Source organism: Sceloporus undulatus, chromosome 2 (assembly GCF_019175285.1).
Source record: "Sceloporus undulatus isolate JIND9_A2432 ecotype Alabama chromosome 2, SceUnd_v1.1, whole genome shotgun sequence".
In the NCBI taxonomy this organism is placed as follows: Eukaryota; Metazoa; Chordata; class Lepidosauria; order Squamata; family Phrynosomatidae; genus Sceloporus; species Sceloporus undulatus.
The window spans coordinates 62,159,369-62,181,954 of NC_056523.1; the positions used below are offsets into that span (position 1 = coordinate 62,159,369).

Below are 22,586 nucleotides of genomic sequence, written 5' to 3' on the forward strand. Positions count from 1 at the left end.
TTTTCCTATCATGCCAGGAACCTGGGCAGCATTTATAGCCCTTGAATGCATCTGTTTCTTTCCTGGAAACTCACCATGACTCACGTGTCAGGACTGTTCTATGGACCTCCACTTTGGTGCTGCTATCTATAGGGTGCATCCACACTGCAGAAATAAAACAATTTGACACTACTTTAACTGCTGTGACTCTATCCTGTGGAATCCTGGGATTTGTAGTTTGATGAGGCACAGAGCTCTCTTATAGATCAGGCTGAATACCTCACCAAACTGCAAATCCCAAGATTCCACAGGATCGAGCCATGGCAATTAAAGTCAAACTGCTTTATTTCTACAATGTAGATGCATCCACAGATTTCAGAAACAATGTGGGTGAAATAAATACAGGATTGCTTTGTTGTAAATAGTTTATTTGTCATTGTAAAGAAAATATTCCACAATCCATTTTGGGTTTTGTTGTTGTTTTCCATTCCCAAAAAAATAAAGTTTCAGAAAAAAGGGGAACCACTCCCCCTAGTTCTTCCCATTGTATGAGAAAAGAGGAAACCAGAGCATTCATATCTCTCAAGGTACAGCAATCAAATTTGGAGCAATCAGCCACAAAACAAAGGATGCTGCAAGAAACCTAGGTGGAAAAAGTCAAGTATCAAGACAGATTTCTTTCACCAGTTGAGTGCAACTAGCCTGGGTCTTTCATTTGTTTAATTTGACCTTTAGGAGCTGTTTTATTAATTAAAGATGTGATGTTTAAAGGTTAAAAAAATACTGTAGTGCCAAGGGTAGTTTTGGGGTGAGATATTTGAGTGTATCCAAAGGAGAGTGCAGTGGATAACTATTCAGAAATAAATTGGATAGCTTTCTCATCAAGGTTTTATGAAAGGAGGTGTGATCTCAAGATGGTAAACTATTGAGAGTGCTCATTGATAGAATTATATCCATTGGAAGGGACCTGGAGATAACAGCCCAGCCCCCTGTTCAGTGCATCTGGTATTGCAGAACTTTCATTCCAAGGTCCCTTTCAACTCTTACAATTCAAATATGACTCAATAGTACATGGATGAGAAACCAAGGAATACCAGGGGTTGTAGGCTATATTTCAGAAGAGGCAACTGGCAAAACAATCTCTGAATGTTCCTGGTCTAAGAAGGCCCTATGAAATTCATTGGGTCGCCATAGGTTGACAGGCAACTTGAAGGCAAATGCATACACATAAAGAAGTGTCATGTGGATGACTGAAGGCAAATACCTACACATAGACAAGTGCTTGCCATGTGGTTAATATTAGGTATCTTTTTTAAAAAGAACTCTTCAACTTTTGAATAAAGGTAAGACCTGAAAACACTGTTTGCATGCTTATTTACACTGTCTTGCATAATGACTTTTTCTGCTATCCATTATGCTACAGAAAAGGTATTCCCTTAAAAAAAATCTAAACATTGTTCCATTAAGCCACATGGATGTGGTGAGGGTGCAAAGAATGTAGGCACCATTTTGTGTTGCAAGCCATTGTATGTAAAACTACAATCACATCTGAATGCATCTGAGGAAGTAGACTTAAGTCTATGAAAGTTCATGCTGTTTGTTTAGTTAGTCTCAGAGGTGCTACAAGATCTCTTTACAACATCATTTGAGTTGAGTGGTGGTCATTATTTAGGGTTGGTTGTTTTTTTTTACTGTCTTCCCATTAATAGCTTACATTTTGGACTGGAACGCTTATATCCTCTGTACTTCTCACCCTCATGTGCCCTCCACCAATTTGCTAAAAGGTGGTTGGCTATGATGTTACATCAGTAATATTCCTTGTAATTTTTTATGGTTCTGAAAGTAGTTATCCCTCTTCACTGCTATTCCTGTCCTTGTATTATATGAATGAGGTGCAGTCGCCATCTTCTTAATGAAGTAGCCATGTCACAAGATTCTCATAGTCTGCACATAGGCCTGACATCAAAGTAAAGCCACCATGTGCAATTCTCTTACAGGATTTTTGAAAAATGTGGTATCTGATACACAGAACATATTGTTGCTAAGCCTGGACAGGAGTGAAAGCATCGAAATGTATTACTGATCATGCTAACTCAGAGAGGAACAGTCATAGATATTCAGGTAGAAAAAGGTGATGGATCTAATCTGGGTTCAGAAAGGCAGTTCAGGAGTGTCTGAAATTAAGTTTAGCCATAGTTTGCCTGTAAAGGCAAACCATATTGGGAGGAAATCAGGAAACTCTGGTCCCTTGGCCTTCTTACTTTAATCCATTTAACATTGCATGTAGATTGGTCACAAGAGTTATCAATCATGAAGATTTTCCAGGTGCTTCTATCTAGGATCACTGTATGAAAAAGAGGAGACTTAGTTGGAGACAGCATAATGTAGTGGTTTGAGTGATGGACTGTGACTCTGGAGCTCAGGGTTCAAATCCCCACACAGCCATGGAAATTCATACTCACAAACCACACACTCCCATCCTCAGAAAATTCCATGATAGGGTAGCCTTAGTGTCACCATAGATTGGAAATGACTTGAAGGTGCACAACAAAAATAAAGTTGGTATACATTTGTTAGAAATCTTGTATAGCCTCACTGAATTAATTATTTAAACAGTCTGATGACTCAGTTTAGTCTGACGTGAATAAGATGTTGCCTCTTGTGTTGCTTTGTCTCACAATATTATTTTTGCATGATGGCCCCCCAGTAGAAGAATTTTATTTTGAGATTCCAGTAATGTCCTAGTATCATGCCTATATGTAGATTTTAGCCATGGGAATAATCTACAATAGTCTTCCCATATCTGAATGTTAAATGTTTGGGTTCTAACATTCGGAATGTTATTTCAAATCACTTATAGTATATGGTCCTGACAATAACTTTGCAAAGTCTTGGAAAGGCATCTTTCCAGCACTTTTGCCTAAGTTCTTCTTACTACAGGTGCTAGAAACTGAACCTAGGCATTTGGCATGCAAAGCATGTGATCTATTCAGTATGGCTCTTGACTCTTTAGTCCTGTTGCTGAAATCACTGCACACTGCAGAAGTTAACAGCCTGCTATAATGGGCATATGTTGTTTGAAGCTCATTATTCTAGTACACTCATCTACACTAGCTCCTTTATTTCCCACTCCTAGGTTAGAGTGCAAGCCTAACATAGCTTTCAAAATGCCTTGGGTCCATCATGAAGAGTGCCTCATTTCCCATGTCATGTAAGAATTTGTTCAATTAACCTTTAGCTCTCACCTCACTATACCATCTCTGTGCAGAATCCATATAACAGGGATGCAGAAAGAGGCATTCTTGGTGGCGGCTCAACCAGTTACGGAACTTTCTTCCCTTGGAGACTTGGTAAAGCTCGCGGACCTTTCGGAAGCATTGTAAGATGTTTTCATTTGGTCTGGCTTTTACAGAATAAAACTAAGCCAGTAGCAGAGATTTTAAAAAGTACCATGAATCAATTGTAGTACAGTGGGCCCTACACATTCACTGGGGTTAGGGGTGTTAGAACCCCATGAAAATGAAAAAGAAATGCAAATTAAAAAACCACTTTTTTTCATGGGTTTTTCGGGCTATGTGGCCATGTTCTAGAAGAGTAACTTCCGACTATTTTTTTTTAAAAAAACTGAAAGAACACCTCTCTAAGAATCTAGGGCAGGGGTAGGCAACCCTTTTGAGCTGGGGCCCGGGTTGCTGTCCCTCAGACAACGGGGTGGGGGGGGGAGCCAAAAAATAAATAATTAAATAAATTTAAAAATTAAATAAATAAATAAGCCGGGACAAATGTAGGACAAAATTTTCAAATGGAGGGCACTTTTTAAATAAAAAATGGAGGACACGCGAAAAGATTTGCTGATTTTTTAAAAAAATGTTAAGATAAATGCATATTTCTGAGGCTTCTATAGACAATTGCCGCACCATGCCCCTTGCGCGAGACACCAAAGGCCCCGGCGGCAATCAGCGGCAGGACCGCACTGGGGCCGGTCCCAAGGCCTCTCCGGGCCGCAGGTTGCCTATCCCTGATCTAGGGCCTCCAATGCAACTCTGTGGTCAACATCCACCAGAAGCTGGCCTTAGAATTACACTGGATGACCTGTAGAGAAGTGTTTTCTCTAGGAATCTCATAAATTCTTCAGCGTGCCTTTATGGTCAACCTGAGATAGAGTTGTGCTGGAGTACTTAAAGGGAATATATTATTCAAAGCTGCAAAACCACAGATGTGGAGGGCTGACTGTATATCGTACTGATGCTTGGTTCTGTGCCCCTGGAATATAAAATGACTTAAAGTTTAAATCAGGATGGGTATCATGTGGCCCTTCAGAGGTTGTTGGCCTGCATGCCATAGCAGCTCTAGTCAGCAACTTCTGGGAGTTGCAGTCCAGCACTTTCTTGCAGGATGTCTGATTCCCAACTGTGATTTAACTGAATGTAATTAATTTTCTAGTAATTATGCTGGCCAGAATTTTGGCTCCCAGTCTTCCATGTCTGAATATTTCCTCTAGAATACACGTTAGACAACTACATTTTAAATAGTTGTCAGGACTGAAATATATTATCTATATTGTGCTGTGCAGCTGATAATCACAGTCACCAGACTTAATGGATTATCTACAGTACTGGGAACAAAATTAGGACTAGTAAGATTTTGCACCCTCAAAATCAAATGTTTTGTGTACTTAGTTCAGATTTCTAAATTATTTTGTTCTAGTATGCACATTTATGACCAGTATTGCCCAAACCTGCTATTTACACTTTAGTTGAACTCCTAAACATTATACTTCAAGCTTTCATGTGATCAGCAAACTTTAGGGTTTTTTTTAAAAAAAGAAATGATGGTTTTAATCCATTTTTCACATAACTTAATGTCAGGATTCTAGAGATGACCAAAAAAGTAAAATAAAAATGTTTTCTTCAAATTATAAACAAAATCATAGGCATCAGCCCAAGCAATGCCAAGTACATTTCTAGAACTTGATCAGAGAGACAAAATCTGTAAAGAGAGATTTAAGTTACAGTCTGACGTTCAGTATGCTTGTTAAGAAAGTCTTCATTGAAAGCAGTCAAATACTTCCAAGAAAATGTATGTGGAATGGGTGACAGAAGACAAACCCACACTTTTGAAATCTTGAAAGTGTTTTGTTCTTTCTTAATAACTGTATATATTGTCCATAATTTTTTCCAAGACATTTAAAACAACAGAAGTGATATCAGAGAAATGCTATAAAAATACAATGAAGGGTACAACAGAAATGGAATAGAAATCCAAGGCTATTTTTAAAAGATTTTTTTTAAAAAAAATGACAGTTACAAGATATATCTCAAGCAAGACTCCCTGTTATGTGCTAATACTGAAAATACACTTTCTCCATTCTGTTTGGGGCCATTGAAAGAGAACCTCAAATGTGATCATGGTGAAAGTTCCAAAAGGTTTTGTGTTTGTCCCCTTTATATAGTAATGTACTTAGTGTGTTGACTGATGGACTGGCAGAGAATTTCTGTTCTGTTCTTGAAGACAGGTTGTCACCACTTAAACTTCATTTCCATGGATGTTCCTTTTGATGATAAGTTGAGAGTTGTTTAAGGTGTTTTCCAGTAAACCTGGGAGTTAGGTTAAAATCATGAATCACGTTACCTTAACATAACACAGCCCTAGAACTGATTGATTTAAATTAAAGTTTCTTATTGTGAAATTGATGTGTTTCCTGGACAAATGTGCATACTATCTAATATTACAACAGTTACAAATATTCATTTGCAACTAAATAAGAGCTGTGCAGTCTAAAGCACACTATAAAATCCTTAACCTTGTTGCCCAAATAACCTGTAGAATTAGATCTGTTTGGATCTGGTTTGTACACATTTAGGGATGTAAAGAAATATTATTTGCATTCAGCTAAAATCTTTATACACAGTTACTTGCAAGCATGTCTCAATGAACAAAGTGAGACCTTGGCTTCTGACTAAACATGCCCTGGATCAAGCTGTAGTGTTCAGAACTTTCCAGATGTATGTTTGGTCTGTAATGGGTAAAGTTGCATTTATATATGAATATTATATAAATATTATTTATATGTGATGAAAATAGAACACTCATTCTGTTTTGTTGGGAGAGTTGTTAAGATTCATAATTTTGAAAAAGAATGCACTGAAGAATTCAGATAGTTGCCCTATATAAACAGGGGCATAAGTTCACTCATGTGGGTTGGGGAGCATTTATAGATAAAATGGTGGATGATGTATCCTGGATTCTAGCATCAATGCTGACTGGCTGTGCTTTGGGTCTGCTACCAAGAAGGCCAGAATGTCTATCATAAAATACATGTTAGGGAATACGTTTTCCCCAAAAGCCTAGAATAATATCCTTTAACATATGATTGCTAGTAGGCTTTAATTCAGTTCTAAGTAACAAAAAAGACTTTTAATGGGTTGCTTTGTGTTCAGCTTTCATTTTAAAGAATTAGCAAGATGCTAGGTGCGTCACACACTGTCATCTCCAGAATACCCTGTGATAGAGTCACCTCAAGGGTCATAAGTCAGAAATGACTTGAAGGCACAACAACAACAACAATAATATAGTGAAAATGTTTAAAATAATTGGTTTGAGTTCTGTTTGTTAATCCCAGCAGAGTAGACCCATTGAGTAAATCAAATGAATTATGAGTCAACAAATAGGTAAATCCCATTTATTCAGTGGACCTGTTCAAGTCAGACCACTGATATTTATCCACTTTGCGACTTCCTAAATTGCTCTCCCCATATTTCCCTTTCATGATACATCTGGATGTTTCTTCTCCCTGCTTGTTATCATAGTTTTTTAAAAAAAACCTGGCTTTCATTTGATTATGCTCACGTGTATCCCTAACTGAAATGCTTCAGTGGCTGCCGTTTAATTACTAAAATAACTGCTGCATGCATAGCAGTAGGCTTCTCTCTTGCTGAATCAGAAGAATATTAATAGTTCATATTTACCTTCTTTTTCATTCTTGTTGAGAGCCTTTATTCTTGTAAAGTATCCCCAGGTGTTGGTGAATATGTCAGACACTCAAGCTAGTAAATTCTGCTTGTATTAATAGAATTGCTTATATCTTATTATAAAGTGGAATTTAATTCAAGCCAGTTACTTAGAACAGTAGAGCTATTGTAAGGAGCTGATAGAGGCTGGAGGATATTAACTTGTGTTTGTGTTTCTAGGTACGAGCACACCAGTTAGTTTTACCACCCTGTGATGTAGTGATCAAAGCTGTAGCTGACTATGTCCGCAATATTCAGGACACTTCTGATTTGGATGCCATAGCTAAAGACGTTTTTCAGTACTCACAGGTAAAAGAATAAAAGTGTGACTTTATGCTTCTTGTTAAAGCATGTTGTGCTACTGCCAAATAGTAAATTGACAGATATATGACAGACAATGTGTGTATGTCCATCTGTGTGGTCATATGCGTTCATAAATTAGTGTAGCTTTCCCCTCAATAAATGTATTAGAGGGTTACAGATGTCCCTGGGGTGTATATACTAGTGTTCCTTACAATCAAAATACTTGGGTTTCTTAGGCTGTGAAGATTGCTTGTAGTTATTCATGTGTGTATGTAATAAAAAATGTAAATTTTCTTTTAGTCTAGAACAGATGACAAAGTTAAACGATTCAAGAGAGCAGTTGCTTATTATTCAGCAACTAATAAGCCTATGCCATTTCATCCACCACACTACCTAGGTGAGTCTTGAAGTTATGACTATAATATTGTGGCTTCTGTTAAAGATGGGAGATGACCTTCACAATTGGAGGAAATAGGAGATGTTGGGGAAACTGTACTATATTGACACTCAATGACATTTTGAATACAGATCATACCAGGTACGGGGTTGTTCCTGTATGGACCTGAGCTAACCCCTTCTATTGTTCATTTAAATGTGTGTGAATGCTTGATACAGATTTGTAATGATGTGTCTCTACCCATTTATGTGCAGTCTAATGATTCAAAAAGGATTCCTGGATGAAACAAATCCTCCTTCTTTCTGTTCATCTGCATAAATAGGAGCCAAGGTGTTGCTAATAAATGGATATGTATATGTATGAAGTAGTTTATATGCATGAATTAAAGTGTTTTTGCTTGCATGTGTGAGACAATGAGTGTTTTGTCTCCCTACAAGGGGCTTCATTTTATGCCAGAGCATCCAGCTAAGTTTACAGTCCTGGATGATACCCCCCCCCCCAATCCAAGGACTTGGTCTGTTTCTCTCTATATACAAATAGAACAGTGTTTTGTTGTTATGACAAAGCAGCTGTTCCAGTCCACACATATAACCATATGGAAATCTAAAACTGGAGTTTTTATTGAAGGTAAGATTGCATTGGCAATATTATATCAAGGTTATAAACATAGAAAATTCTCGAAACTGGGGCAAAACACCATCTGGGTAAATGTTAGATCCCCATTTGTGAGTTTTGTTTGTACTGAAGTATTTACTACTTCAGTTTGCAATGGAAATCACAGTAACTGAGACTTATTCACAGATGATGGTAGGTGCTGAGAAGTATAGCTTATTCTACAATAGTCTGCTTATTCTGAGATAAACTACTTTGTCAAAGAGCACAGATCTGATTTGTAGCACCGATTAACTTCTCTGGGTTTTTTTTCTGAATAAATACTAATGAGCCAGTCTTCACTGGCTAATTGAAAGCAGAGCTATCAAGGGCAATGAAGTACTGTTTGATCTTGGATGCATTTTATAAAATAAGACTATTTCCATGTGCTTGACTCTTCCTTTTAAGAATTTTAAGCCCTGCTTTTTGAACCATGTGTTACCAATCGCAAAGATGAATGTTGTATTTAATTTTATTTTTTATGGCCAGATCAGATCTGATCAGTCTATTGAATTATTATAGTCTACTGACTATTTCAAATAATACTGCTAAGAAAGTATCCTGATTAAAGAGTGTAGATTCCCAAGATTTGTTGTTTCCACAACTCTTCTGGGGTTTCACATTGAATTGGGAGCGTTAAAAGCAGATTGCACTTCAGAACTGGAAGCTGGACCTGACTACTGCACTTCCTGTGCTATCCAGAAATAGAAAGTAAACAATGGAGATTAAAATGGTGGGAGTGACTGTAATGCATACAGAACTGAGAGAGAGAGAAAGAGAGAGAGAGAGATTGGAAAGAAAAAAGTAAACAGGAAGAAAGTGAAGAGTACATCTTATGAGAATTGCAGAAATGAAACAAAACTGACACAGACACTGGACGCTGAAGGAGAACAAGAATGAATAGACTAATAAAGGAAATGAGATCATCTTTAAAAAAACAAAACAACGGAAGCCTACCATCAGGCATGCATTTTTAATGTGATTTTTTAAAAAAAAACCTCAGGTAAAGAAGTAAAAAAAAGCAAAACATTTTTTGCCAGACTATGTATAAAGCAAGTTTATGGTCAATATAATTTTAAAAATATACCTCTTCCATTTTTAGCCAGACCCAATCAATTTGGAATGCCGGGTATGGTGCCACCGTATGTCTCTCCTCAGATGCTTAACATTCCACAGCCCCCTCTGCAAGGAAAACATGTGGCAAGTATACTCTCTTCTTTCTTTTTGCTGCCCTCACCCCCCTCCCACCTGTTCTACTGTTTGTTAGACCCACATGTAGTAAGCACAGATTTAGGCAAAGTCGAGACTAATTTCTAAAATATTATTTCTTTAGGCCCAGCATATCTCTAATCAAGGTAACTCCCAAGGTCAGGGTCCATACCCCTATAGCCTTTCTGAACCAGCCATCACCTTGGACACTGGAGGAAAAAGTCTTTCTGAGCAGAACAATTACAGCAACATTCCTCATGAAGGAAAACATACACCATTATATGAACGATCTTCTCCAATAAACCCAGCTCAGAGTGGGAGCCCAAATCACGTGGATTCAACCTATTTTCCTGCCTCATCAACATCATCTTCCTCAGATAATGACGAAGGCAGTGGGGGTGCTGCAAAGTAAGTACCACACATGATTTTATAAGGATTTGGTGATATCACCATGGTTGGTTTTGAATTCACTCATCTAAAGAAAAGTCAGAAAGGTATGTGAAAGGGACCACCATGTTTCCCATCCGCTCTCCTGAAAAGGCCTCCCCAGGAATGTGACATGTCTGCTAAAAGGGATAGGCTCTGGTGTAAGGTGCTAAAGAAGAAAGAGGGAATTCTTAAATTGCATGAGCAGAATTTCCATCCCTTGAAGGTCCTGCTGCTCAAGTATCAAGGATTCCTTCTTTTCTCTCAAAGCTCACCCCAAACTGAATGTTTGGAGACAATAGTGTTTTCTGTACATGAACGAATTGTCGCACACTGCCACTAGTTAGATTAACAAGAGAGATTTATATTCATCTTAAGCAGTCTGATACATTCCCCTTCCCCCACAAGTACTGAGGGGGAAGAGATGCTGAAACCTGACATAAGCAATATGCAGTCAGTCTTACTATTTGCTTCTGCATAAAGATTTTATTACCTATTTTTAATTTTATTCCTGATTTTATTCCTTAACCTGCAATATAGTAGTTCCTGTTCCTGAAATATTTATTCTAGTGTCTCTCCAGATGTTACTATCTGCAACTCCCAACATTTATCACCATTGGCTAGGAGTTGAAGTCCCACAATATCTGGAGGGTTGCAGGTTTCCCATTCTTGCTCCGAAAGGTTCTTGTATTTGAACACAGTGACTTTGTCAAAAGCTTTAGTTTAACAGGAGTAATAAGGGATATATTTTTCAGATGGTTCTAGCATGCTTTTATCAGTTCATAACTAAATTCATTCAACACAGAGAGGTTGTTGATGCTGTAATAGTTGTGGTGATGTAAGACAGGGTGGGATCAAACGTATGCATGTGTCTGGCTTCAGACCTGGCTACGGGACAGAGACAGCTTTGGAAGATTTGGCGGAGTGTGTCTTTGTTGGTCCTGCTGCATCGCTGGACAGGGGGAATGTGTCCCTGTTGGTCCTGCTGGATCTCTCACTGGTATTCGATACCAATGACCATGGCATCCTTTGGGCCACCTTTCTGGGATGGGACTTGGAGTCACTATTGTGCAGTGGTTCCAGTCCTTCTTGGAGGGACAGACTCCGAAGGTGGTGCTGGGGGACCTCAGGGTTCTGTTCTGTCCCCCATGTTTTCCTGCATATACATGAAACAGCTGGGAGAGGTCATCTGGGGTTTTGGAGTGAGGTGTCACAAGTATGACACCCAACTCTATCTCTCCTTTCCATCTGATTCCAAGGAAGCTGTCTCTGTACTGAACCAGTGTCTGCTGTCAGTAATGGACTGGGTGAGGACAAACAAACTGAAGCTTTATCCAAACAATCCTGGTCAGCCTTAAGGCAGGTTAGGGAATTGGGGCTTTGCCTGTGCTGGATGAGGTTATACTCCCCCTGAAATCTCAGGCTCGCAGCTTGGGTGTGCTCCTGGATTCCACTTTGAGCCTGGATGCCCAGGTCTCAGGAGTGCATTTGCACAACTTAAACTTGTGTGCCAACTGCACCCATTCCTTGGGACATCAGATCTGGCTGCAGTAACACATGCCTTGATTACATCCCGTTTGGACTACTGCAATGCACTCTACATGGGACTGCCTTTGGAAACTGTCCGGAAACTTCAGCAGGTTCAAAATGCTGCAGCCAGAATGCTGACTAGGCCAGTTATAGGGAGCATATAACTCCCTTGTTAAAACAGCTCCACAGGCTAGCCGTTCATTTCTGGGCACAGTTCTAAGTGCTGGTCATGATCTATAAAGCCCTACACAGCCTGGGTCCAGACTATTTGAGAGACTGTATCTCCCCATATGAACCTTCAAGAGCCCTAAGATCTGCAGAAGGCTTTCTCTCGGTTTCATCAAGATCATAGGTCCTCCTGGTGAAGACATGAGAGAGAGCCTTCTCGGTGGCAGCTCCCATGGTTGTTTGGAGATGACTCTTCTTCTTTGTGATCTCTGTGAATCACACAAATGGGTTATTCTGTGCCCACACAGCAAAGGTTGGAAACTTCTGGAATCAGTGGGCAAAACTCTTATTTGCAATGTCTTGGTGGTAGCTGCGTCCAGCCTTATATAGCCCCTAGCGATCCAGTTCTTCTTCCAGCTCCTTTCGTCTGCCGTGTTAGCAGCTTAGAAGGAACTTTGCTTGTGGAATCGCTTGTTGCCTAAAGATAATGAGTTTTGGATTTGACTACTCTATTGGATTATGACTACGGGCTCTGTTTGCTGATCAATCGGTTTTGGACTGTCTTTTTGACTTCGAATTTGCCTCCTCCTTGGAAATTCAACTCTGGTTGAAAATAGCCATGTGGTTCGCTTCTTTTAAGTTCTGTAATACATGCGGAGGGAAAATCCCTGGCCGAGATCTACACAACTCCTGTCTTCTGTGTTTGGGGGAGGGCCACAATGTTCAGTCTTGTGCCCATTGCAAGGCCATGACTCCACAAGCCCCCCAAAATTGGGACTTGAGACTTAGGGTTGCTTTGTACCAGCAAACCTTAAGGCCCTCTTCCGCTCCGGCGCTGGAGAGTACTTCCACCCCACCCATCCCAGCTGTTGAGCCCTGAGAAAGAGAAAGTTAAGGATAAACATAAGGAGAAATCTTCTAAGGACAAGAAAACTACCAGGTCTGATAAGGACCATCCTTCCGAAGATTCCCGTTCTAAAAAGACCATAAAAACGGAAACACTCTGACAATGTGGATTCTCCTTCTAAGTGGGACAAGCCTTCTGAACACTCAGCTTCAACGAAAGCCCGCATCTCTTCTTCTCAGGAGAAGTTTGGTCATCCAGAGGCTTGAATAAAACTAAATCTCCATCGGCAAGCTGAAGAGATCTTACCGGCTCCTTGTACACCTGCCTGTAACGTTTTCCCACCACCTCACAATTCTTTCCTTCTTTGTGACCCAATACCCCTGTGGGTTTTTAAAGGTCAGTAGTGTGGATGGATGTTAAATCACAGGCCAAGTGGATAGTTAAACAAGAATAAAAGTTTATTTTAACACAGAATAGGCAAAGGTAACTTTGACAAAGTTGTTATTATGTCTTCTTTTGTTACATATATACAAGTCTGGTTTTATCTTTCTAATAATAACTCAGCCGCACAGGCTATACTAACACTCAAGAAATTATGTAACCCAAACCCCTCTTTCTGAGTCTGGCTACACTGAGTCTCTCATCTCTAGACTCTCCAGAACTAATACTGTCCCTCTCTGGACCTAACAGACCCTTCCTTGGTCTATTATCAGAATACTGTTCCCTCAGTCTCTAATCCTAACTATCTCCCCCACTGAACTCCAGCTTCATCCCTCAGGATTCCAAACCCTAACTGACTCAACCCAACTGCCAAGCGGAATCTTTAAACTCCTCAGCCAGCACCTGATTGGCTAGTGGATCTCTGGCTTCTGATTGGCTGGTTTGTAAGTCAGTTTGTCACACTGCCACCTCTGCTGGGACTTCTCAGGTTATGCATGTCGACCTTGACAGTGAATCTGAAGGGGAAATCCAAGACCCTGATTTACCTACCTTGACCTCCTACCAGAGCTCCTTTCTTGATACCAAGCATGCTCGGGATTGAGCACTTGAATCCCTTTCTCGTTGGGAGCGAGCTATCTTCAGGGCAGGGGCCAACGACGCTGTCCAGGAGGATCTTGATGCCCTCTTGTCCCAACACTGCCCTGATCTAGTCTACAACTAGGACACGGGCTGTTAACTGTTGCCATTTGAACCTACTCAGCTTTGTCGCCATCTTGACTGTAAGAGATCAGCTTCTCCACATCTGGCCTCTTGGTTTACAGTTCAAGCTCAGTTCTTTAGAGCCTTGACTCCATTTACTCCAGCCCTTCCATCTCAGCGCTCCTCACATACCAAAAAGCCCTTACCTAAGACTCCTTAGGATTCTCCCAGGGCCTCTCAGGCCCAGTACAGATGGGCCCTTTGCAGAACGCCCATGACGTGCTAGGGTTGCTCGGGGGCAGGGCGTGCACACGCCTCACAACCCTAGCACGTCATGGGCGTGCTGCAGCTGCACAACACCATCCAGATAGTGCACGGAGCGATGACATGCCAGCAGCGCAGCCTCGAAATGGAGCCCTTGACCTGAAGGATGCTTATTTTCGTATGGGAATCTGAAAAGATCATAGGAGATTCTTATCCTTCACTGTTGGTTCCTACATGTTCCAGTACAGGGTGCTTCCCTGCAGGCTCTCCATAGCACCGAGAGTCTTCACCAAGTGCATGTCGCCTGTTGCAGCCTACCTTCACCAATAGGGTGACCATGAGGTCTTCACCATACCTGGACGACTGGCTCTTGGCTGCCCATTATCCAGAGGGGATTCACAAGGATATAAACTTTACATTGTCCCTCCTCAATTCCCTCAGTCTGCTCATCAACCTGGAAAAATCTTACCTGATCCCATCAAAACAAGTTCATTGGGACTATCCTCGATTCAGACCGGACCATTGCATATCTGCCATCAGACAGGTATCGGGCACTTTCAGTAGCAATACGGTACTGCCTAGCACACAGGCAAATCAGAGCACATACCGCCCAGATAGCCCTTGGACACATGGTGTCAACAACTTATGTCACCCCATGCGCAAGTCTCCATCTCAAGCCCCTCCAACGGTAGTTCCTCTCTGCCTTCGATCCCATGGAGGATTCTCCAACTAAATGGCTCACGGTACCGAGGCCCATGGCACACTCCCTTCGGTGAGTGGCTCGATCCTGACAATGTCTGCACCAGCATGCTGTTCCTGCCTCCTCAGCCTCAGATCAGCCTGACAACCAATGCCTCCATGGATAGTTGGGGCACCCACACAGTCGGAGGCAAGTGGTTCCAACTAGAGAAAACTTTCCACATCAATGCTCTCGAGATGCTGGCTGTCGAGAAAGCCCTTTGTCCTTCTAGACCCTTCAAGGGAAGGTGGTATTTTTGTTGACAGACAACACCATGGTCATGTATTAACAAACATAGAATCATAGAATCGTAGAGTTGGAAGAGACTGCAAGGGCCATCCAGTCCAACTCCCTGCCATGCAGGGAATCTAAATCAAAGCATCCCCAACAGATGACCATCTTAGCAAGAAGGGATAAGATCCTAGACACTCCTAGAAATCACTCTTTGCATCTAGGACAGGTGCATCCAGAGGAAAATCCTCCTATAAGCCATCCATCTCCCGGTGGAGGAGTACGAACTAGCAGACCAGCTCAGTGGGTCTTCAAATCCATGGCACAACTGGTGCCTCCATCCTAAGACAGTTTTCAACCTGTTCTGTGCTTGGAGTGAACCGTCAGTTGACCTCTTTGCCACCCACCTCAACAACCACTGTGCTTAGATTTGTTGTTGAATTCGACTGCCAGATTCCCGAAATGATGCCTTTCTGTTTGAGTGGTCAGGAAAAATGGTGTATGCCTTTGCCCCCTTGCCAGTCATCACAAAAGTTGTAGCCAAAATTAGAGTTGACTGCTCCGACATCATCCTCATCACACCATGGTGGCCGAAGCAACCTTGGTTTTCTCTCCTCCTTTCATCTGTCTCAGAGAGAATTTCTCCATCTCGAGTTCTGTCCTGACCTCCTAACCCAGGTATCAAGACCCTTTCTTTGGTGCATGGAGACTCTGTTTCTAGAGGCCTTTCTGGACTCAGTACGGACAGTCATCTTGGCTGCTCAGAAGCCATCAACAAAAAAGCCCTACCTGATTAAATAGAACAAGTTCCTGGACTTCCTTTCTGCTAAGGACCTCTCTCCATCCTTGGTCCTGACTGTCTTAGAGAATTTCTAATGACTCTTGCTGACTCAGGACTCTGCCTCACATGCCTCAAGTGTTACCTATCTGCTATATGCTCTCACTACCAATTCGAGGGCTGACCTTTCCTTTTCAAGGATCCTCTGGTAAAGAAGTTACTTAAGGGGTTCAACAACCTCCACCTTCCATTCTCGGTAACAACCCCGGCATGGAGTCTGGACCTTGTGCTTTCATGCTTGTCAGCCAAGACCTTCAAGCCCATGGCCATGATAAACTTGAGATTGCTGGCCAGGAAAACATCTTTCCTTGTGGCCATCACTTCCATTTGACCGGAGAGCAAACTTGGTGCCTTGTGTGCGGACCAGCCTTACCTTCGGTTCCACAAGGACAAAGCGGTTCTCCATCCTGACATCACTTTCCTTCCAAAGGTGGTGTCATCTTTCCATGTCAACCAGGACATTGTTTTGCCTACATTGGCCCTGAATCCAATGATGGATGTTGAGCACTCTTGACGTCCGACGGGCTCTGGCATTTTATATGGACAGAACCTTAGGTTCGAGGCATTCCGAGAGACTTTTTGTCTGCTACTCGGAATCCAAAAAAGGACTAGCTGTGACTATTCAGAGATTCTCTAAGTGGGTGGCAGGCACCATCCAACTTTGCTATGAACTCTCAGGGAAAACACTTCCTGCTCGGGTTCAAGCATATTCCACTAGCTAACCACATTCTCCGCTTTTATGACTGGGGTGCCTTTGAAGGATGTCTCCAAGGCCCCTGTCTGGTCCCAGCCACTGACTTTCATCAAACATTACAGGCTAGACACCAGAACTTGATGGGACGCAGCCTTTGGGAGGGCAGTGCTACCTTTTGGTTTGGTCAACAATACTAAAAGAGAAGGGAGCTCAAGATGGATGGGAGTTTCTTAAAAGGGAGATTCTGGGGGAAAAAGGGAGATTCTGAAGGTACAAATTCAAACAGTTCCAATGAGGAAGAAAAATGGGAGATGTCTCAAGAAACCAGGATGGATGACTAAAGAACTTTCAACTGAGCTAAGATTAAAAAGAGACATGTATAAGAAATGGGGAAATCACCAAAGAGGAATTCAAACAAATAGCGAGCCTGTGTAGGGGTAAAGTCAGAAAAGCCAAAGCACAGAATGAACTCAGGCTTGCTAGAGAGGTTAAGAACAACAAAAAGGGCTTTTTTGGATATGTCCGCAGCAAAAGGAAGAAGAAGGAAACAGTAGGGCCACTGCGTGCAGAAGATGGCAAAATGCTAACAGAGGACAGAGAAAAGGCAGAATTACTCAACACCTTCTTTGTCTCAGTCTTCTCAGAAAAGGCAAAGGTAACTCAAACTGAGGATAATGGAGAAGAGGATAGAAAAGAGGAATTTCAGCACAGAATAAGCAAAGAGATAGTACAGGAATACCTGTTTAACCTAAACAAATATAAGTCTTCAGAACCAGATGAACTACATCCAAGGGTATTAAAAGAACTGGCAAATGTAATATCGGAGCCATTGGCAATAATCTTTGAGAAGTCCTGGAGAACAGGATAAGTGCCAGCAGACTGGAGGAAGGCAAACGTTGTCCCCATCTTCAAAAAGGGGGGAAATGAGGATCCCAACAATTATCGTCCTGTTAGTCTGACATCGATACCAGGAAAGATTCTAGAGCAGATCATTAAAAAGAGAGTCTGTGAACATCTAGAAAGCAATTCCATAATCACAAAAAGTCAACACGGGTTTCAGAGAAAGAAGTCATGCCAGACAAACCTAATCTCTTTTTTTGATAAAATTGCCAGCTTGTTAGATGAAGGGAATGCTGTGGATATAGTATATCTTGATTTCAGTAAGGCCTTTGACAAAGTTCCCCATGACATTCTTGCAAACAAGCTTGTAAAATGTGGGCTAGACAAGGCAACTGTTACATGGATTTGTAATTGGTTGACCGGCCAAAGCCAAAGGGTGCTCAGGAATGGCTCCTTTTCATCCTGGAGAGAAGTGACCAGTGGGGTCCCACAGGGCTCTATCCTGGGCTCAGTGCTATTCAACATCTTTATCAATGACTTGGAGGACAAAATTGGGGGCATACTTATCAGATTTGCAGATGACACCAAATTAGGGGGAGTAGCTAATACCCCAGAGGACATGATCAAGATTCAAAATGACCTGAACAGACTAGAAAACTGGGCCATAGCTAACAAAATGAAATTCAACATGGAGAAATGTAAGGTACTGCACATAGGGTGGAAAAACGAAAAGCACAGATATAGGATGGAGGACACCTGGCTGAATGAAACTACATGTGAAAGGGATCTAGGAGTCCAAGTAGACCATAAGTTGAACATGAGTCAACAATGCGATGCGGCAGCTAACAAGGCCAATGCGATTTTAGGCTACATCAATAGAAGTATCGTGTCTAGATCAAGGGAAGTCATAGTGTCACTATATTCTGCTCTGGTCAGGCCCCACCTGGAATATTGTGTCCAGTTCTGGGCACCACAATTAAAAAAGGACATTGAGAAACTAGAGCGTGTCCAAAGGAGAGTAACTAAAATGGTGAAAGGTCTGGAAACCATGCCCTACGAGGAATGACTTAGGGAGCTGGGGATGTTTAGCCAGGAGAAGAAAAGGATAAGAAGTGATATGATAGCCCTGTTTAAATATTTGAAGGGATGTCATATTGAGGAGGGAGCAAGCTTGTTTTCTGCTGCTCCAGAGACTAGGACCCGGAGCAATGGATGCAAACTGCAGGAAAAGAGATTCCACCTCAACATTAGGAGGAACTTCCTGACAGTAAGGGCTGTTCGACAGTGGAACAAACTCCCCTGGAGTGTAATGGACTCTCCTTCCTTGGAGGTCTTCAAGTAGAGGCTGGATGATCATCTTCAGGGATGCTTTAATTTGGATTTCCTGCATGGCAGGGGGTTGGACTGGATGGCCCTTGTGGTCTCTTCCAACTGTACGATTCTATGATTCTATGATTCTATTACATGGCATGTGTTATGTGTTCTTGAAACCAAAACAAATGCCACTGACAAATGCACTTTCAAAGTTTAAAGTTTTATTGTTGTTTAAATAAATACAACTTGTTTCCAATTTACAACTGGTGTCAGCACACTCCCTCCTCTTTATATTTCCTTACTTGAAAATAAAAATTCTCTTTAACTTGCTGTTACTTTACTTAATCACGAGAATAAAAATTGTGTGCTATTTTTTCTTCAGTCATGTTGGTGGGAACAAATTGAGCTGGGAGAAAACAGGAATTCAGTCAGAAAATCAAGCACGTGTGGATCCAGGAGACCAAACAAAGGTAATCTTGTTCTTAGCACTGTAGTGTGTATTGATAAGGCTTTGACTGCACCAGTAAACCTTTGATTTATTTGGGGGGGGGGGAGATACTCTTTGGCTACTGGCCAAGAGACACATAAAAGCTCTAAATATCATGGTAAGCAGAAAACCAGCTTAGTCCCATCCCTTTACCATGGAGGAACATTTGTTGAAAATATCCTTCTCTCATATTTGCGAAACAACACATTCCTCCAAAGGCCACTTGGCCTGATATGGAATAATGAAAACAATGTAATTTTGCATATGGATGTGAAGTCCTGAAAAACAAGTGTTTGCTATTGTGCCACTTCTGTTATCCCTGAGAGATCCTCTTCATGTGACACCCTACATTACTATTGCTTCCTAGTAGCTGTTTGGTTCGTTAATCCGGGCTCCTCAGCAAAAACCTGTCTTATACAGCATAGCCTCTTGCCTCACAGGCAGATGCAATTACACTGCTGCAGAAAAGCAGTGCCACTGAGGGAAGACAAGAGGATGCAACATTTTTTTTCTGTCATTTACTGCAATAGTGGCAAAACCTCCTTAACATAGATTATGCATCCATGGATTCCCCCCTCCCCCCGAAAAAAAAATTCTCAAAAGCCAAACCTTGATTTTGTCATTTTTTAATATGGGACATGATTTTACTATGCCACTGTATATAATGGGGGATGAGCATCCATGGATTTTGGTATCCATAGGGATCCTGGAACCAAATCACAGCTGATACCAAGGGCCCACTATGCAAAGAAAACTTGGTTTCCCAAATTCAAAGGTGTCTGGTACTTACAGGCATAAATCTCATTGTTTTAAATGTAGGGAAAGACTTTGCTATAGACGTGTGTTTTTAAATATACATATACATTACAGGCAGAAGGTTCCTCTACTGTTTCTTCAGGAAACCAGGCAGCTGAAGTTAAAGGGAACCAAACCAGTAGTGCACACATCCCTTGTCTGTTATCAATGCCCACCAGGAACCATATGGACATTACCACTCCTCCATTACCTCCTGTAGCACCTGAAGTATTACGAGTGGCAGAGCACAGACACAAAAAAGGGTTAATGTATCCCTACATCTTTCATATTCTAACAAAGGTAAGCATTTCAAGTTTCAGTGTTTGTAGGATACCATGGACAGCCAAGAAGACAATCAAATGGGTTATTGAACAGATCAGACCAGGGGTCTCCTTGGAAGCAAAGGGGATCAAGTTGAGACTATTATACTTTGGCCACATAATGAGAAGGCATGGATCACTAGAAAAAACAATAATGCTAGGAAAGGTAGAGAGTAGAAGAAAGAGAGGAAGACCACAAACCAGATGGGTTGACTTAATCAGGGGGGATTGTGGGCAGGGGCTTGCAGGAAACACAGAGTGCTTTCTTTCATCTCTTATTTTCAATGAATTAATGTATCTGCAAGTGAAGACAAGGTAATTTGAAGAATACCCAGTCAACCTTTGGTTTAAAACATTAGTGTTATTGCATTCTTTCTAAAATAGTTAGAACTTGAGCCCTTTGAAATCCTGTCTTGTAGGAACAATCCCATTCCTAGCCCCCATGTTAACCATGTGCCTTGATAGATGCATGTGTAAATTTTATTATTGTGCAGCTGTGTGTTTCAGGTTGCAGCATCTAAGATTCTATGGAGTGAATGGATATTGCATTCAATATGAAGATTATCACACTAGGTCTTATCGTCTGTCAATCGTCCCTGGATCGTTGGAGAAGCACGTGTGTATGAATGCCTGGCATACTTCCTTAGCGTCATGGAATTGTCAGCTCCCTCCACCATCATGGAATCGCCAGGCATTCATACACATGTGCTTCCCCAACTATCCAGGGATGAGTGATAGACGATAAGCCCTAGTCTGATAATCTTTCATGAGTACTGCTGATTTTTCATTCTCCTCTTGCATTTCTCTTTTTGAGAATTTCCTTCTGAAGCCAGCTGCTCCAGGTGTTATAATAAGCTGTTTCATCCTCATCTCTAGTTCCTGACATTCCCCAAACCCCTTATATGCTAAGGCCTAAGGATTTTATTTAGCAACATAGTACGTTCCAAATCATCCCACCAGTTAATTTCTTCACTTATTTCAGCTGAGGATGATAAACTTCAAGACATTTAGTTTCATACCAATTTGAGTTGTTTGAAAAAAATATTTTTTTAATACAGTGGTGCCCCGGGATACGAAATGATCGCGTTACGAAATTTCCGGGATACGAAAAAGTTAGATTGGAAAAAACTGTTCCGGGTTACGAAATATTTTTCGGGTTACAAAATTTATTTCGGCGCGAAATTCAAACGCAAAGCGCGGCTAGCGGCTTTCCAGCGCTAACGGAAAGCCTTTTCGGGTTGCGAAATTATCGGGTTACGAACGGAACGGCGGAACGAATTAATTTCGTAACCCGAGGTAGCACTGTATATGGAAATCTATTAAGTTTAACTGAAGATTAACAAACTAATGCTGAAGGAATATCAGATTTTATTAATCAATTAAGGTTGCAGCCCTAGTAATGAAGACTGAAGTGGTGATTAGATTGGTGGACTAGAACATGAGATCCAGAGTTATACTCCATTTGTAAGCAAACAGGATGTCTTTAGGCCAACCGCTTGGTATAATTTGCCTCAAGGTTGCTACTTCCATAAGTTGGGTCAGGGGACATGTGTGACGCAGCTTGAAGAAAGGACAGAATAAAAATAGTATCAATCAACAAGGTTTGGATTAGATTTTGGATCCTCCATTGTTTTTAGTACAATTAGTATTACATTACTTCTACTACTAGTAGTAGTAGTAGTAGTATATTTAGCATTCAGTATTACAGACTTAACTGATGACTTTCATCTGGATGACAGGGGTAGTGTGACCCTGTTGGTGCTACTGGACTTCTTAGTGGCTTTTGACACAGTTGATCAAGACATCCTAGAATCATAGAATCACAGAGTTGGAAGAGACCACAAGGGCCTCCAGACCAAACCCCTGCCATGCAGGAAATCCAAATCAAAGCATCCCCAACAGATGGCCATCCGGCCTCTGCTTAAAGACCTCCAAGGAAGGAGACTGCACTACACTCCGAGGGAGTTTGTTCCATTGTTGAACAGCCCTTACTGTCAGGAAGTTCCTCATAATGTTGAGGTGGAATCTCTTTTCCTGCAGCTTGCATCCATTGTACCAGGTCCTGTTCTCTGGAGCAGCAGAAAACAAGCTTGCTCCCTCCTCAATATGACATCCTTTCAAATATTTAAACAGGGCTATCATATCATCTTCTTTTCTCCAGGCTAAACATCCCCAGCTCCCTAAGTCATTCCTCATAGGGCATGGTTTCCAGACCCTTCACCATTTTAGTCGCCCTCCTTTGGACACATTCCAGTTTCTCAACGTCCTTTTAAAATTGTGTCCAGAACTGGACATAATATTCCAGGTGGGGCCTGACCAAAGCAGAATACAGTGGCACTATTACTTCCCTTGATCTAGACATTATACTTTTATTGATGCAGCCTAAAATTGCATTGGCCTTTTT

The 22,586-nt window shown here is 41.4% G+C and overlaps 1 protein-coding gene across 2 annotated transcripts in view; it reads left to right on the forward strand.

Annotated features, from left to right (window-relative positions):
• Window positions 1-22,586, forward strand: part of FAM120A (family with sequence similarity 120A) — a 106,746-nt gene that overhangs the window by 33,005 nt on the left and 51,155 nt on the right. Inside the window, exons 4-10 of one of the 2 annotated variants that reach the window (XM_042452894.1) lie at window positions 3,248-3,358; window positions 7,170-7,298; window positions 7,593-7,689; window positions 9,443-9,540; window positions 9,674-9,957; window positions 18,963-19,050; window positions 19,938-20,162. In XM_042452894.1, coding sequence (XP_042308828.1) covers window positions 3,248-3,358; window positions 7,170-7,298; window positions 7,593-7,689; window positions 9,443-9,540; window positions 9,674-9,957; window positions 18,963-19,050; window positions 19,938-20,162 — 1,032 coding nt within the window. The remainder of the gene's footprint in view (window positions 1-3,247; window positions 3,359-7,169; window positions 7,299-7,592; window positions 7,690-9,442; window positions 9,541-9,673; window positions 9,958-18,962; window positions 19,051-19,937; window positions 20,163-22,586) is intronic. The other variant, XM_042452895.1, reaches the window with a different exon arrangement.